This window comes from Kogia breviceps, chromosome 2 (assembly GCF_026419965.1).
Source record: "Kogia breviceps isolate mKogBre1 chromosome 2, mKogBre1 haplotype 1, whole genome shotgun sequence".
NCBI classification, from domain to species: domain Eukaryota; kingdom Metazoa; phylum Chordata; class Mammalia; order Artiodactyla; family Physeteridae; genus Kogia; species Kogia breviceps.
The window spans coordinates 191305145-191322973 of NC_081311.1; the positions used below are offsets into that span (position 1 = coordinate 191305145).

General features: G+C 37.4%; 1 protein-coding gene across 4 annotated transcripts in view; it reads right to left on the bottom strand.

Annotated features, from left to right (window-relative positions):
* Nucleotides 1-17829, bottom strand: part of SPHKAP (SPHK1 interactor, AKAP domain containing) — a 200971-nt gene that overhangs the window by 156912 nt on the left and 26230 nt on the right. For 3 of the 4 annotated variants that reach the window (XM_067027072.1, XM_067027069.1, XM_067027071.1), the window contains one exon: nucleotides 16724-16912. In XM_067027072.1, coding sequence (XP_066883173.1) covers nucleotides 16724-16884 — 161 coding nt within the window. In that variant the 5' untranslated portion in view covers nucleotides 16885-16912. The remainder of the gene's footprint in view (nucleotides 1-16723; nucleotides 16913-17829) is intronic. The other variant, XM_067027070.1, reaches the window with a different exon arrangement.

A 17829-nucleotide genomic window follows, 5' to 3' on the forward strand; every position in this document is an offset into this window, starting at 1 on the left:
AATTATCCTGGATTATCCCAGTGGGTCCAATGTAATCACATGGATTCTTACAAGTGGAAGAGGGAGGCAGAAAGGAAAGGGAGAGACTTGATGCTAAAACGCTGGTCTTGAATGTGGAGGAAGGGATCTTGAGCCAAGGAATGAAGGAGCCCTCTAGAATCTGGAAAAGGCAAGCAAATGGATTCTCCCCTAAAGCCTCCAGAAGGAACATACCCCTTCAAGGTCTTGATTTTAGCCCAGTGAGACCCATTTTGGACTTCTGACTCCCAGACTGTAAGATAAATTCATGCTGTTTGTTACAGCAGTCGTAGGAATATAATATACCAATAAATCACAATATTGCCTAAAACACTTCAGATTCAGGAACTTTAATGTTGAAAAGTTATTGTGATCTGGCAAGCTGGGTGTGCTTCTTTCTTAGATATAACTGTCAGGATAGGTTTTAATTTTCATCCCAATTGTGTGTATAACACAACTGATGAAGAAATAAATACTGTAAGAAAAAGAAATTAGATACTGCTAGAAATTAATGGTAGACTGAGTCAGCAAAGATCTATTTACAGGACATTCTCCGGAAAAAAGTACCAGGTGAGGGTGGAAAAATTACTTTCTTGGAATTATAGGATATGTGTTTGAAGAAGAGAGAAGTATGGTGAACACCTGAAATACCACTGAGAAGCTGGCAACTTTTCACTGTTGTAGAGCCATTGGTTGAATAAACCCACTTCTCAGCCAAGGATGGCTCACAGATTTTTCAAGAGGTAGAAATAAGTGGTACAAGAACCCAGGAGGTGGGCTAGTAGAGCAAAGAGAGAAGGTAGTTTGGCTTCAAAGATGAGAAGGCAGCTGTCAGGTTTCATTAAAAGTTTACAATTTATATAGTAAGTGTATTAGCTTCCTATTGCTGCTGTAACACATGACCACAAATTTAGTGGCTTAAAACAGCACACTTTTATTCTTTTATAATTTTCAAAGTCAAAAGTCAAATAAGAATCTCATAAGTCTAAAATCATGGTGTCAGCAGGGCTTGTTCTTTCTGGAGGCTCCAGGGAAGAATCTGAATCCATTCCTTGCCTCTTCCAAATACTAGAGGCTGCCAGCTTTCCTTGGCTTGTGGCCACATGATTAATCTCTGCTTCTGTTTGACATTGCCTTCTCCTTCATTTGACCTTCTTGCCTCTCTCATAAGAACCCAGTGGTTACTTTTTGAGCCCACCCAGATAATTTAAGATAAGCTTTCCATACCAGGCTCCTTAAATTACTCATATCTGTAAAGTCCCTTTTGCCACATAAAGGAACATATATATATAAGTTTTGAGAATTAGGACAAGAACTTCTTGGGGGTCATTATTTAGCCTACCACAGGAGATTATTCATACAAAGATTTTTTGTAACTTAAAAAATATAACTAAACTTAGGTTAAGAGTATATATGTATATATATAATATTTAAGATATTTTTAGAAGTTCTAGAAAAGGGGACTCTGTTGCCTGGAAATAGCTCATACACTATCTGAACAAATTCATAAAGTGTTGCATTAATGTATTAAAAGGGCTACATTTTCTCTAGACATAAGTACTTCATATAAAAACATAGCAATGTTGCTATACATTTTATAGGTATATATGTGTATAATACAACTATAATATATATGTGTATATAATATAATATATAATATGTATGTGCATAATACAACTATAGAAGAAATAAATACTGTAAGGAAAGGAAATTAGATACTACTAGAAATTAATGGTAGGCGAAGTGAGCAAAAGTCTATTTACAGGATATTCTCAGGAAAAAAGTACTAGGGAGAGAATGTATGCAAAGCACTTTGCATGTGGTTGACAACCAGTTGTCACCAGAGGTGGAATGACTGTGGTGTTAGTAAATCTTAGCCTTAGGTCTCCTCTAATTAGTGGTCCTTTTCACATCCTTGTAGAGATTTATGACATCATATTTGGGATAAAATAAGTAAAAGTAAAATATTTAACTGCAGTGTATTGCCTTCTATTTCTTTCCACTCTAGCTACCTTTCTTTTACATTTCCCTTTGTTTCAGAGGTCCTTATGAAGCCACAGAAATGCATCTCTAGGTGGGGGTGCTCCAAGGAGCAAGAGGTTCTTTTTTTCTCTGTGCAGAAAGAATTCAGCAAGAGGTAAAGTGATAGATAAGAAGTGATTTACTGGAATAGGATGCTGTGAGGCTTACAAGTGGGAGGACAAGGAAGTGTCATCCCAAGAACTTAGTGGGCTACAGTTTTATGATCAAAGGAAAAGTGGGGAGGGGAAGACTGCCTTTGTCCTCATTGAGTAGACATCAAGACTTACATCATTAGTTCCTCCTCCAAGTCGGGCCAGGGAGTTTTCCTGTCCATACATGGTCAAACTGGGACTGTCATGGTACAATGGAAATGAGCAAAAATGTGGCAACATATACTAAAATATGGTAAATCATCTCAGGTTTCAGTACAATGTCACCTTTTCCTTATATTTTCATTTTTAGTGTGCATAGAGGAGCATGTCCTGGGAAACATTAACTTACTAAGCTCTCTGAGCAGGATGTGGGTCTCATTCCACCATGTTTTATTGTTCTGGGGCATGTATCATGCTTCTGTTGCATGGTTTTCTTGCTAAGCAAGCCTGCTTGGTGTTGCGGTTAAGCAAACCTGCTTTCTTGAGTGATCATTAACTTACAGAAGTCTCTCATACTTTTTCCTTTACTTATGATGCCTTAGTGGGATTAACTATTTAATCACCAACTTTGTCCCTTTACTCTGTCCCTATCGTATAGAGTGCCTATAAGGAATAATTTGAAAAAGGATTAAAAGAAAGCAAACTATATCAGAAACATTAGGCTCAAAGAAAAACAGATTCCAAGGAAGATTTAATAAGGTATATCAAAGAAAGATAGAAAAAGAGCCAGGAGAATGAAAATTAAAGAGAGAAACAAAAAAGTTCTGAAAAAAAGTGGTTAAAATGGAAGCCAGGAAAAGAAGTTTCAACATACGTGAAATTGGTATCCTTGAGGAAGAAAAGCAAGCAAATAAATAAAAAAATAAATCAGAACTAATATTCAAAACTATAATCCAATAAAACTTGTTTTGGAAATAAGATATTGAAAGAGCTCATTTGAGAAAATTGACTTGGAGAAAATAAACTCTAAGACTTTTCTTAGTAAAGCTCATAGTCTTTAAGAACAAAGCATAAAGAATCCTCAGGGCTTAAGACAGAAAGATCAAACTACTCATAAAGGTAAAAAAAAAAAAAAAAAATTAGGCTGGCGTTAGATTTCTCAAGAACTGAATACAAGACAAAGGAACAGTAGAGCAGCATTTTTAAGATACACAGAGAAAAAGAACATGAGCCAAGAATGTAACACCAGTAAAGCTGTATCTGAAATATTGAGGCTATAGAAAGGCAGCTTTAAATAGTCAGTAACTCAGGGAATATTAAACACATCAGCCTTTTCCAAGGATTCTACTATATGATGAGTTTCATCCTACCAAGAAATAACTGGAGAAACTTCAGCTAAAAGACAAATGGAAAGGATTTAATATACATAGTTGTAGAATTATGACTACAGGGAGGTTGGTGACATGGGTGGGAGACAGCCAGCTAAATACATGTTCTGAAAAAGCGCAGTGAATGCAAGTAAAACATAGGAGGAAAAGGAAAAGTGAAGGGAGAAGTAGAATAAGATCATTGACTGTCGGGCTTCCCTGGTGGCGCAGTGGTTGAGAGTCCGCCTGCCAATGCAGGGGATACGGGTTCGTGCCCCGGTCCGGGAGGATCCCACATGCCGCGGAGCGGCTGGGCCCGTGAGCCATGGCCGCTGGGCTTGCGCATCCGGAGGCTGTGCCCCGCAACGGGAGAGGCCACAACAGTGAGAGGCCCGCATACCACAAAAAAAAAAAAAAAAAAAAAAAAAAAAGGATCATTGACTGTTTTACTGTTAATAGGTGGGAGTCAAAGCATGCTAGTTAAAACCAACAAATCAGACAGTAAAAAATTAAGTATGAAAAAGAGACATTAGAGATAATTAAAGGATTTAAATACAAATGTTTCCACTAGAACAAAAAAGAAAGCTTCCTAAATGGCAAATGACATTTTGAAACATAGGAAAGGTGATATACCACCTAGAGAAAGAAACTTAGCAAATATTACATAGTACACACAGCAATGATACCATAAAATACTGTGATGGGGGGAGAAGTATTCCTGGATCAGCTAAAGAAAGTTGCAATGCAATGTTGCTACCAGCCTATCAATGAAAACAAGTTGAATAATCTATATAATCATATGTTTTCCAAACCCCCCCAAAGAACTGAGGGCACAAGAAAAGCTAATGGACTAAACTTCAGAAACTAACATAATGGTTTTTTAATTGGTTATTTTAATTAATTATTTATTTAATTCATTTTTATTGGAGATAGTTGATTTACAATGTTGTATTAGTTTCAGGTGTACAAACGAACTTATTTACAAAACATAATCTTAACAGCAGAGAAAGAAGAAGAGATTTCTTATGACAGAAAGGGTGAGAAGAAGAGAAATCCACCCTAGGAGAGATAAGACGAAAACCAGCCTAATATGTAACATATTTTTTAAGTTGCATTGGGGCTGGCCTCACAGGCTTTTCATGCCAGGTCTAAGAATGACTTCCTCAATATCACTAAAAGAGTAACAGACTTCCATGAAGTACCTCTTCTTAGTGGCCTGAAAACACGATTCCTTGCAACTTTGATCGCTTATCAACCCTTTTATTGATTAGTGGAGAACGGAGTGTTCTTACTTCTTCATAATGTTCATGTAACCTTTTTCTTAAATCAGGTAGTTAGGCGGCTTCATTGAGGAAAAGCTTATTCTCTTTCTTTCCTTTTCTGTGTCATAATTTCCCACTGTCAACCTCTTGACATGAGTTTTAATTTCCCTGTGGCTGTTTCATAGGAGTGCTGTGAAGATTAAATGAGATAACCAGGGAAAAGTGTTTCCCACAGTGCCTGACATATACCAAGGGCTTAATAAATGCTAACTACAGAAATTATCATTATTAGAGATCTCATCGTTTCCCAAGTAGGAGCAGAGAGGATAATTCTTCAAGCCGTTACACCGCCTCTTCACAACCTACATTGCATGTTCATATAATTGGTGTCACTGTGAGACAGTGGGCTTCCTGGCTGCCATTCATCGTCCTCAAAATCCCACAGAGCAAGTGGGATTTTGCCACCTCTATTTGTTGGTTCTTTTTCTCCTCAAGCCTCCTGGTGGAGGAGGTGCTTGACCAGGAACAACTGATTTGAATTAGGATTAAATCATTTTGTATCAATAAATGACAGCAGGAAAATCAGGGTTGCTCAGGAGAAATGATCTGTTGTTTCTCTGCTCAAAGAAAATGTTTTGATGGTTTAAGTACTTTATAAAAGTGTATAATGTAAGTCATATTATTGCAGTTAACACCTTCCAATCAGCCTAGGGCAAATTGTGGATAAGTCATGTTTGGATTTCCCATTCTCACCTCTTGTTCTTATTATTTCCTCCACCTTTCTAGCTATTCTGCATTTCTTTTACCTCTACTCTTAGCTGCTTCTATCGCTCCTTCTAAAGAACTAGCTGATAAAGTTTTAGAAGTGTTAATCATTTCAGTTATGTTTGAACTCACACATATTTGTAAAAGAAAACTCTTGGGTCTGGACTCCAAGAGGACACCATTAACATAGTTGGTTTACATGTAAGTTTCTCTATCTTTCCTCCAGAAAATTAAACACAATGTCTGGGAATTTTGCTATAGATATGTAGTTTGCCATATCTTAAAATGCATCTCCATCACATTAGAAATGGTAATTGAATAAAGTTATATGGACTCAAGCAACTCTCTGAACTTCTTAACTTCTTCAAATTTCATTTTAATCATGTCTAAAAGAAGGTAGTTACACTAAGTGACTTTGAAGCCCCCTCACACCTAACTTTCTCTAACAGGATGATCCTTAAATATTCATTATCTCTAGATGGCTAGTTGGTGATCTGCATACCAGGTAGACATAAGACTTCTAAATCTAAAACTTTTTTTTCAAAGATTTGTGTGTGTGTGTGTGTGTGTGTGTGTGTGTGTGTGTGTGTGTGTGTGCATGAGAGAGAGAGGGAAGGAGACGAGGGAAGAGAGAGAGAGATGATGATGATGATGTCTGCTTATAGTTCCTCTTACTGGTGAAGAATCTTGCCTCTCATGGCCAGGCTTTTGTCAGTTCAGTTTCAGCACCTCTATAGGACATATAATGACAAGTGGAAGGCTTTCTTAAGAAGGACTCAACCCAAATTCTGGAATGAGAATTATGTGCAACTCCGAATGCTACATGATATTATTATCATGTTGCCCTTGATTTCCTCCTTAATTTGGACCTGGTTTGCCTTTAGTTACTGTGGCTAACAGGATAGTCTGGACATTCTCTGGATCCTGTGAAAATGCCAAGGTACTTACCTTTACAACAGGAAGATTATTTCTTGCCTGGGAACCAAGGTGAAAATAATCTTGCTATTCCCTGGAAGTGGCAGTTTGGGACTTTCATAACCATATCATGCCCATATACTTGAAGGCTGTGCTTGCTTCAGGGTGTAGAAGGTCCTTAGGTTGTGTCCGAATCCAATCTGACTGGTGTCTTTTAAAGAAGAGGAGAGGAAGGCACACGGGGTGCCAGGGGTGGGCATGCACAGAGGCAAATTATATGTGTGATGGTTAATGTTGTGTCAACTTGGCTGGACCATGGTGCCCAGATATTTGGTCAAACATTATTCTGTATGTGTCTGTGAGTGTATTTTTGGACAAAATTAACATTTAAATCAGTGGATTTTGAGTGAAGAAGATGGCTCTCCATTGTGTAGGTAATCCTCATCCAATCAGCTGATGACCTGAGTAGAAAACTGACTAACCTCTTCATAGAAGGAAGGAGTCCTGCCGGCAGACAGAATTTGGACTTGAACTGCAACATTGGCTTTTTCTGGTCTCCTGCCTGCTGGTCCACCCTGTAGATATTGGGCTTGCTCCATAATCTTGTGAACCAATCCCTTAAAATCTCTCTATCTCTCTCTATCTATCTGTCTATCTATCTCTATCTATCTATCTATCTATCTAGCTATCTATCTATCTATCTATCTATCATCTCTCTCTCTCTCTCTCTCTCTATCTATCTATTTATCTATCTAATCTATCTATCTACCTCTCTCTCTCTCTATGTCTATCTCTCTCTCTATCTGTCTCTCTCCCTCTTTCTCTCTCTATCTCTCTATCTATCTATCTACCTACCTATCTGTCTCTCTCTCTCTGTTTATCTATCTAATCTATCTGTCTATCTATCTACCTCTCTCTCTCTCTATCTCTCTATCTCTCTCTATCTGTCTATTTATCTCTCTCTCTCTCTCTCTCTCTCTCTCTCTATATATATATATATATATATATATATATATATATATATATATATATCTGTCTCTATCTATCTATCTATCTATCATCTACTGGTACATCCTACTTGTTCTGTTTCTCTGGAGAACTCTGACTAATACAGTGTGGTTCAGGAAGGAGTGGAGAACTGAGATCCTTAAATGCAGTTTTCTTCACTGACCCTCAAAAGCTAAAAGAGGAGAAGTCCTGGAAATAGTTTCATTAACAACCCAGTGCTTTAGTGTTCAAAACAGGTTGCCCAGGAAGAGTTGCAAGGGGGAAGAAAAGAAATAAAACATGCTAAGAAGAAAGAAATTGTGAAGACAATGAAGAGCAGGCTGGAGTTCTGTTAGAGAGTGAATTAACAACGAAGACAATACACTTTAAAATATTGAGCCCATGCCAGTTTAACTTTGAAGTAAAAAATTGGGGTTTTAACAAATAGCTTTAAATGAAGGAGATAGCTTAGGTAAAAACTCAATGCTTTTCCTTATCTAGGATTTTGATTTTCTTTTCTCTGAAACCATTAGTGAGTGTGCTAGATAGTGAAAGAAGACAGGGTACCATTGGAACGACTTGAGTTTGCTTGCACTATTGTGCGGATCGGCTAAGTACAAATAAACCTTCTGCTATTAATAGCCAAAGGAATCTAAGGTGATGCCATGAAAGGACTAGGAAGTTAATGTTTAAAATTCTTATCTATTTCCAAAACAACTCGTTTGATAAAGCTTGGAACTTTCTCTAACTCAAATATAATTCCTTAAGGTACAGAAAATGGTGAGAGAAAAATAGCATTCTAAGACTCTCTCTAGGAAGAATAAAAACTGAATAGAACATGAAACAGAACAAAAACAATAGTGGAAATAGGAAATACTTGAAGGTGACTTTCAATGGTGAACTAGAATTTCTAGAATGGATTCAAACTTTAAATATGATTCTAAGGAAGATGCAGCAGATTGACATGAAAGGGAGAATAATTCTTTTTTGTTATTTTTGGAAGACTGATGCTAGGAGTTGTTTCTGAAATATGCAAAGTAAATAAAAGATTTCAGAATGGCAAGACCTCTGTATATAGTCTATAGTGTTAGTAAACACAGAATGCATTTATGAAGATGAAGAGAGCAAGACATTTCTAACACAGGAACCCATAAGATAAATAACCTCTTGAAACAAAGATTCAAAGTTAAACGGATTAGTATGAAAGAAGTCTTCATTATTGACAGGCATATAAATATAAAGAGGAATATAATATTATATTATGAAAATAATAAGCCTGAGTCTATCTGTGAAGTTTGTAATAAAAAATAGTTCAGTTTACATTTCCTGGTCCTAAATCTTGGAGTAAAAGAACTGGGACTTTATGTATTCCTGCGAAGTTGCCAGTTAGATAAATATCCTGGTAACAAGATTTGTGTCATCTTTTTTTTTTTTTTGGTGGTACGCGGGCCTCTCACTGTCGTGGCCTCTCCCGTTGCGGAGCACAGGCTGCGGACGCGCAGGCTCAGCGGCCACGGCTCACGGGCCCAGCCGCTCCGTGGCACGTGGGATCCCCCCCGGAACGGGGCACGAACCCGCGTCCCCTGCATCGACAGGCGGACTCTCAACCACTGCGCCACCAGGGAAGCCCTGTGTCATTTTTTTAACTCTTGAAAACCCCACAGTCAGAATTTACTTCATACATCAAACATTTGAGAAAACAGATGAAAGAAAAGAGAGTGATGGTTTAACACACCAAAGAGGGCGATTTTAGCTTTCCTTTGCCATGGAAAACAAGCGGGGTCCTGTCTTCTAGCTGGTGGTATTAAAGCAGTGTTGGTAACATTGGTAACATCAAGCAGTTGATGGTGCAGAGTTTTGCCTGCTGACACCACACATAACATAAGAGGAATTGCCCACCAGAACCCACAGGTCTACTCAGCACATGGGCACACCGGATACCTCAGACATTTCAGGGCTCTGTTCAGGATGTAAAAAAACCAAATTGAATTTTAAGTCAATTTATTAGTCACCAATACAGAAAACAGATTTGCTTCTGTCCATTTTTGTTTAACATCCGGAAAGAAAGTTGGATTATACATCTTCTTGGAATTCCTCAGAATGTCCTTGCAGTCACCCTGAGATTTGGAATGTGCTGCTAAATACATAAGGTTACTATCATGAGTAGCAAGAGGTGGATTGTGGACTGTGCTATGCAGAAGTCTGTTATGTTGGACTTATTGACAAAATACACCATGATGGCTCTTGAGTCACACCATCTCTGTGCTAATAAGCAAAGCATTATACCTTATTATTTTCCCATTCTTTCCTCTTTTTCATCTTCCTTTTAAAATATTTGGATTCTTTGAATAAAATAACCTAGAAAAATGTTCTGATTGAAATATATGAACCATTCAGTTCACACAAATATTATCTAAAATGTAAATTTATTACTCAATAGTGCAAACGGCAGAGCTGAATAACTAACAAATGTAAATACAGTTATTTTTCTAGAGCGTTGATTGAAAATTCATTTTATGCTCATTACTGCTGGTTAACTATTCCTTCACAAAGACTTTCTGGATTTTTCCCGATCCTAAAAACAATTGTACAAAATATGGAACATGCTAAAAAAAAGTATAGAGCGATATAATAGAAACAATCTATAACCTTAACAATCAGAAAGAACAAATACCTATCCTAGATTAAAAGAGTGAAAATCAGGTCGGATGGAGGAAGAAAACACAGCAGCTCATAAATCAGGCCCCAGGACAGATGTAGATAAAGCCAGCTGCAAAGTTAACAAGAAACGTGGTTTCTCACGGGTCATGCATCAACTGTGAAATGCCATGATGACCCCCTCTTGGGGTCTATTTTCTTTGTCAATGATACCCCCAGACCTGCTTTGCTTTCCCATAATTACTGGAATACCATTGCTAAACTGCTCTCACGTGTTGGTATCCAGTTCCTAACTAATCCCACATCTATTGCTGCTCCAGAAATAGTAACCAGCAAAAAGTACAAACTTCCAGTTATAAGGTAAATAAGCCCTGGAGTTGTGACATGCAGCCATGGTGACTATAGCTAGCAATGTTTTATTGTATATTTGAAAGTTGCTAAGAGAGCGGATCTTAAAAGTTTTCTCACAAGAAAAATAACTTTCTAACTATGTGTGGTGATGGATGGTAACTAGACTTATTGCCATATTGTATATATCGAAATTTCTCAATATATACATGTATCAATTCATTATGTTGTACATCTAAAACTAATCCAATGTGATATATAGCAATTATATTCCCAAAACACTGTAGAAAATTTTAAAAATTATATGGTGTGATTGAAATTGCTATCATATTTGAGAGGACATTATGCAACTGCTGCTCTAACATTGCCTTTAACAAATTTAAGTCTCATCCAATATTAAAACATGCAGTGGGCACTTAATCAGTGTTGGACTTAATGAGTGAAAAAAATAATGAATCAGGAATGGATCCTGCTCCCCTTCTGACTCTTTCAGGGGAACTCAAACTTTACAATAAACACCTCCTTCTCTCTTTTGTCTTGGTTAACACTGAGGTTCTCCTGGAGTGTCCTCTCTCACTGTATTAAGTCAATAAGTCTACTTTTGCATTTTTTTTCCATGCAATGGCTTTCAGACTGATCTTTAATGACAAAATACAAAGTACTGATAGTTAACTGGGAATGTAATGCAGATTCTTTTTTTTTTTTTTTTTGCGGTACGCGGGCCTCTCACTGCTGTGGCCTCTCCCGTTGCGGAGCACAGGCTCCGGATGCGCAGCCTCACCGGCCATGGCTCACGGGCCCAACCGCTCCACGGCATGTGGGATCTTCCCGGACCGGGGCACGAACCCGTGTCCCCTGCATCGGCAGGCGGATTCTCAACCACTGCGCCACCAGGGAAGCCCCAATGCAGATTCTTAATGTCAGCATTAGCACGGTTTCTAGATAAATGGAAATCATACCTGGCTTTTTAAAACTACAGCAAGGTGAAATCTTATCATTAAGATATCAAAAAACAATTATGAGGAATGTATACTTTTGTAAATGAAAAAATATATAATTGTTTTTGTTATAATCAAACTAATTAACAGAAGGGAATAATGAGAAAAGGTATGGAAGAGTGAAAATGATGGCTGTGGAATTAATCAAACCTGCGTGCTATGGACTGAATGTTTATGTCTCCCCCCACTCCTGAAAATTCCTATGCTGAAGCCCTAATCCCCAACGCGAAACATTTGGAGGTGAGGTCTCTAGGTACGTCATGAGGGTTGAGCCCTCATGAATGGGACTAATGCCTTTATAAGAAGAGACACTACCTTGAGCCCCTCCAGGAGAGGACATAGTGAAAAGGTGGCCACTTGCAAATGAGGAAGAGAGTCTTCGCCAGAAACTGAATCTACCAGCACCTTGATCTTGGACTTCCCAGCTTCTACAGCTGTGAGAAATAAGTGTTTGTTGCTTAAGCCACCTGGTCTATGGTATTTCTTATAGCAGCCCTAACTCAGACACTGGATTTAAGTCATAGATATGCAACTCTGGAATGTGCTGCTAAATACATAAGGTTACTATCATGAGTAGCAAGAGGTGGATTGTGGACTGTGCTATGCAGAAGTCTGTTATGTTGGACTTATTGACAAAATACACCATGATGGCTCTTGAGTCACACCAAGATTCTGGGGGGAGTGATTCTGGGGGGAGTTCATTAATTTCTCTTATTCTCAGTTTCCTTCTAGATAATAACTGCCTCTCCAGGTGGTTTGTAAAGTAGAGAAAGAATGTGTGCAAAAAAGCTAACGTAGTGCAGTTAACCATTAGGGAATGGATAAATGGCATGTTTCCTATTGTTATAACCATCAGGTTAGCAGTCATTTGTGCACATTTACTCGCAGCTCTGTGTGCAGGCACACACACATATCAACACTCAGGTTTTGTTCTTCATGAGATCATTGCCTTAGCGTGCACGTACACACGTTTACATCTTCTTTCCAGCATTTGAAGACATAGTTCTCATTTCCATAAAAGTTAGGCTTTTAAAAAGCAGAGAGATGTGAAATCCAACACCTATTGTATAGCTTTTTGTACTTCATCTATTTAATGATGCAAAATATGTACTATAAGACAAAAGTTCCAGAAGGTTTTGGAATTTCTATCTTTAGATTAGTTTTAGAATCAGGAAACCTGTACTACTTGCCTAATTATTTCCCTTCAACTAAGAACTCACCTTGTAATAACAGAAGCATTATCAATGAAAATGTATTAACTAGACAATATTATACATTAACTATACATTAATTAACTTAAGCGGTCTTTATATTTCATACTAGATTGACAGTTTATTTTTTAGTTATTGTAAACACAAGTCTCGAAGTAAGTTTGGTTTTAGTTATAGATGATTAGATATAATTTTCAAGGTGTGTGGGGAAGAATCTTCCTTCCTCTCAGCATTGACAATTCTTTATTCTCTCAATAACTGGTGCCTACATGAGATTTGCTCATTTCTTTTAGAATTTTGGGATGTTTAAAATGGGAATCTCCGTGGGAAGGTAGCTCTATATGTTCAAAAATTCTTTATTTTGTACCCGAGAGTAAGCTTTAATTGAAGAAAAGGGAACTAGTGTGAAGATACTGGACATCAGAGAAGGGTGGACTAGTTCTCTGACTACTGGAAGAAAATTTTTTACCAAATCAGTCAGGTGATGACTCCAGAATACAAGCGTCACTATTTCATAATTTACTGGTGAATTTCTACTTCAAGAGGTATTTTCTGTCCAATGAACAGAGACGTTGGGTTTGTCCGTAAGACATGATTATTTATGTATAGCTGCCTATGTGTAATGCTGCAGACACCACCATAGGTTAATTTTCATCATTTAGAAATTTTACCAACATTATCTTCCTGGTAGGTGATATTTATATAGTACTACATTCTAGGCATTAGGACACCTGTGATGCAGATATTTTCTCAATAACACTACTTGCAAATAACTCAGTGAAGAAGGTATATATCATTCTCATTTTACAGATGTGGACCAGACACAGAATATTTACATAACTTGCTATTATTATCATGGATATAAAGTGTGAACACTAACCTAATTGTATATGAATACAAATCTTGTGTGGTTTTGTTTTTACCACCTTGATATGCTGTTTTATCCCCTCTGATAATTTCCTTCAATCTCATTTCATTTGCTTAAACCTGAAGCTCTGTCTCAGAGTTGATGCCTGGGAAATGGGGTTTGGAAATTTACCATTACTATGCCATCTTGCTGGGAAACCCACTTCATTCTTTTCATGATACAATACTACCAGATTTACAAAACACTTATTTGAATAAGTGTTTTGAATTTTCAGTGAACTGTAGACTATTTGAGACAGACACCAAGTGTTATTCATATGTATCTCACTTTCATCTAGCAAGAAGACTTTAAATTAGATGGTTCTGCAGAAATCCATTTCTATTTATTCATATGTATCCGTGTAAATTCTAATAATGTATGGATCTAGGTGAGTCTGAAATTTTGCCTAAACTGAGGCTACAAAACCTTACATAATGTGGCTTGATAACATTCATCTTCCTTCAGGAAAAGATCTCTAAATAAGATGGATAGAAGTTGCATATAAGTAGATGTAAAACAATAATTACTTTAAGGCCCTTTTTTGAAATGAAGCCCAGAGACTGACAGTGAGTTAGTTTCAATAGAACTAATCAGCCTTTTATAGAATGTATTAACAGTTTACTCTGATAAGACTCAGAGCGATCAGTTGTTCTTATGTATTTCCTAGAAAATTAAAGAACAAAATACCTGGTAACTTTGCCAAGAATGGTCTGTCTTTGAAAGACACATAGTTCATGAGTGATAAATTGTACAAAGAATGTTATGAATATACAATTTTGGCTTAAGATTTTTCAGAAATTAAAAAATATGATACAAGCCTTTTCCATTCATATATTCACATATCCTTAAACATGTAATAATTTTATAGGCACTAGGTACAATTTAAATCATAGAACTGGAAAGAGACCAGTTAGTATAATCTCTTCATTTTCAGATGGGAAACTGACATCTATAGAGTCCAAAGGACCGGCCCAGGGTTACAGGGCTAATTAGTGACACAACAACTCACAATTTCTGACTTCTAATTCCCTATGCTTTTGGCTATACCATACCAAATAGAAAACATTAATAAAGAAAATGTTTTTACTTGTAGTTTTGCTTTACTTTTTCTGTAGTACATTTTACCCCAAACTTGGTCCTGATCCCCTCTTGTATGTTACAGGCCCATATACCTTCCCTCAATGACACTCATTTTTGCGATCATTTGCTTGGTCTTCCACTGTCCTCTCTAAACTTTAAGCTCCAGGAGGGCAGCAAGTATGTATTCCATCATCTATTGCTGTGGAAATATCCTCTGAAAGCTTAGTTGCTTAGAAGACCAATTTATTACTATTCCCTGTAGTTTGGGGAATTGATGGACTCCACTGAGAAATTCATGCTTTGGGTCCTTCATACAGTTTAAGTCAAATGTCATGTGAGACAGACTCATTTGAAGACATCTTCACACAGTATGGTGCTGGTGCTAGGGTAGCCAGAGACTGACCAGGGCTGACCTCTGCCACCCCCCCATCCCTGCCCTTCTCTGTTTCTCTCTTCCCATGGTTTCTACACATGGCTAGCTTTGGGCTTCCTCAAGAATGGGAACCTCAGGATAGTTGGAATTCTTACATGATGGGCTCAAGATTCCACAAGCCAGTGCTCCAACAGGCAGGAAGTAGAAGTCTTCAGTCTCTTAAAGCCTGGGCCAGAATCTGTCACCAGATCAACTTTATTATATTCTATTGGGCAATTATTTAGAGCTTATCTCTATTCACGGGGAGGGGAAATTGATTCCATCTTGCAATGGGGAAAATGAACATGTGGGGAGGGAAGAAACTGATGACGGCCATCCTGAAGACGAGCTACCATAATCTGTTTAGAGTAATCATTGTATTGTTAGTACCTAGCACTGTACGGAGCCTGGAGAAGACGCTCAATGAATATTTGTTTAATAAGTGAATAAATGAGAATACTGAATACCAGAACATTTAGGTGAACAGCATAGGGTCTGGCTTCTGGTAAATGGTGGGGATAAGAAAATAAATCTTTTCACCTTAAATCTAATGCTATTTCCATGACTCTGTACTGTATAGCTAAGGGGTCAGTGATGTGAGGATGATCTGAAAGAGTTTAGAGACATTCCTGTGAGATAAACGCTTGAGCTGGGATTATCGTTAGACTATCCAGCACAGGAATAAACTAGAAAGAGGCATGGAGACAACAAGCAACTCAGGGAACACTTTAGCACAATACTCTTTTTTTTCAACTCTTTCTCCCCCTCAAATTAGTACAATAAGCACTACCCGCAAATTCCTTTAAATGGTTTCCCCCTCAAAGGAAATGGATGAGATATTATCTATTAAACAGTTCAAGTCTTCAGACTGGAACACTGAGTGAAAGCATTATTCTCAGACAGTGAAGGTAGCAGGATGTGTTACTCACTCTGAAATTCATATACTTGTCTATAAACCAACCTGGACTCCACAGGGGAAGAAAGAGTATAATGCACTGTTCTGACATATGATGCTGAGCTTAAGGGCTGCCTGTGAAGATTTTCGCAGTTCATTCAAATCTGGAAATGTGAGAGCCCTTTCCAAAAACCTGTCCTTGAAAGATTTCTGCCCTAGTTTGAAAAAATATTTCATTGTGTGCAACTTTCAGCTTCATGAGCTTTTAACCAAACCAAATTTACTCCCAGGAAATTGTCACATGGCCAATAAGCGTTCACTTTGGCCATCATGTCTTTCGTTGGGGATTTGGGGGTGATAAAGAGGAGATGTAAAGTGGATAGTGCTTGTAAATCACCACATTTGACACTTTAAAACATCCTCTGACTGATCATGCCAGATTTCTTTACAAAATGTAGGAATTAATCTCCATGAATAGCTGGGTTACCTGGGAATAGAGGTCTGTAGATGTTGCTCTACTTCACTCAATCAGAAACTCTTGTTAGTCTAAACGCTGACTGGGGAGCATTTCAACTGAGCCATTTATGTTTACTGAAGATGTGCAGATGCACCCATGGGAAACATAAAGCCCAGTGTCCTAGATTGGAAACCTGAAGGTCAATGTCAGCTCTAGTATATTTGTAAACTACTTTCATTCCCTAATTCACAACCTAGTTTTGCTTCAAAGAACAAGGTGTAAAATCCCGGATTTAGATTTTTTTTTTTTTTTGGCAAAGCAATACTCACCAGGGCATCAAACTGTCTTCTATGGCTAAAGAACAAGATGACACAGGAGGCTGATTTCCATGAGGCAGGTGGATCCTGCCTAAATGATTCACCCGCATCTTGAATGCAGTTTCAGATTTTTCAATAGCTGTCTGAGATATTCCTAATATCTGTGATGACATGAATAGGATGTCTCAGGAACACAACCTGCTGACCAACATAAAATAGCTTTTAGCACAGATGGTAGTCTGTTGAGTCAACAATGATAAAACTTCATACCGTGCACTTCTTTGTTGGAAGACCAGCATACAAACATTTGTGCTCCACATTGAAAGGTTTGCTCATATCACAGCTAAGCTTGGGCACTGCTGCTAGATATTTTCTTGGTAATAAGGATTTTAGTTTATATAGAAAGAAGTCAGAGAAATGAACAAACGTTCCCACTGGTTTACAGAAAAAAATTCTGATTGATATGCAAACTTCAATAAGAAATTTTATACTTTTTCTAAAGGCAGATGTAACTAAGGGGTTCTTTCAAATTGCATTCTGTGGTAAAAAGACGGGGGGTGTCAGTTCTTTAATTTATTCAGTCAACAGATATTTATTGAGCATCTAGTATATACTCACTGTATTATTTGAGTTGCTGGAAACTACAATGTGAATAAGATACAGTCCAAGGCAAGAAAGGGTTTATAATCTAATTAGATCATTAAATGAGTTACAAATTTAAAGTTAAACATTTATGAGTCATTTTAAAAAGTTGTTTCATACGTATGATTTCTTGTGATGTTCACTACCATTTTATGATCTTAGTTAAACAGATATAATTCCTATTTTATGGATGAGGAAAGAAAGAGAAATTAACCTTAATGGTGATACCAGAACTGGAGCCAAGCATTAGTTTTTCTTTTTTTAAAAAAATATTCTTAAGATTCCAAAAAGATAATTATATTACTCTAGGTTACATCAGGAATATGGTATTTTTTCAGGCATAATTATTTTCAGCCACTCTTTTTTTATTCTAAAGGTAAGAAAACCCAATAAATTTCATAAAATAACACAAGCATATTCCATAGAATCTGTCATCTTTATAGCTACTAATTTTCTTAACTTTAAAACTTACCTTT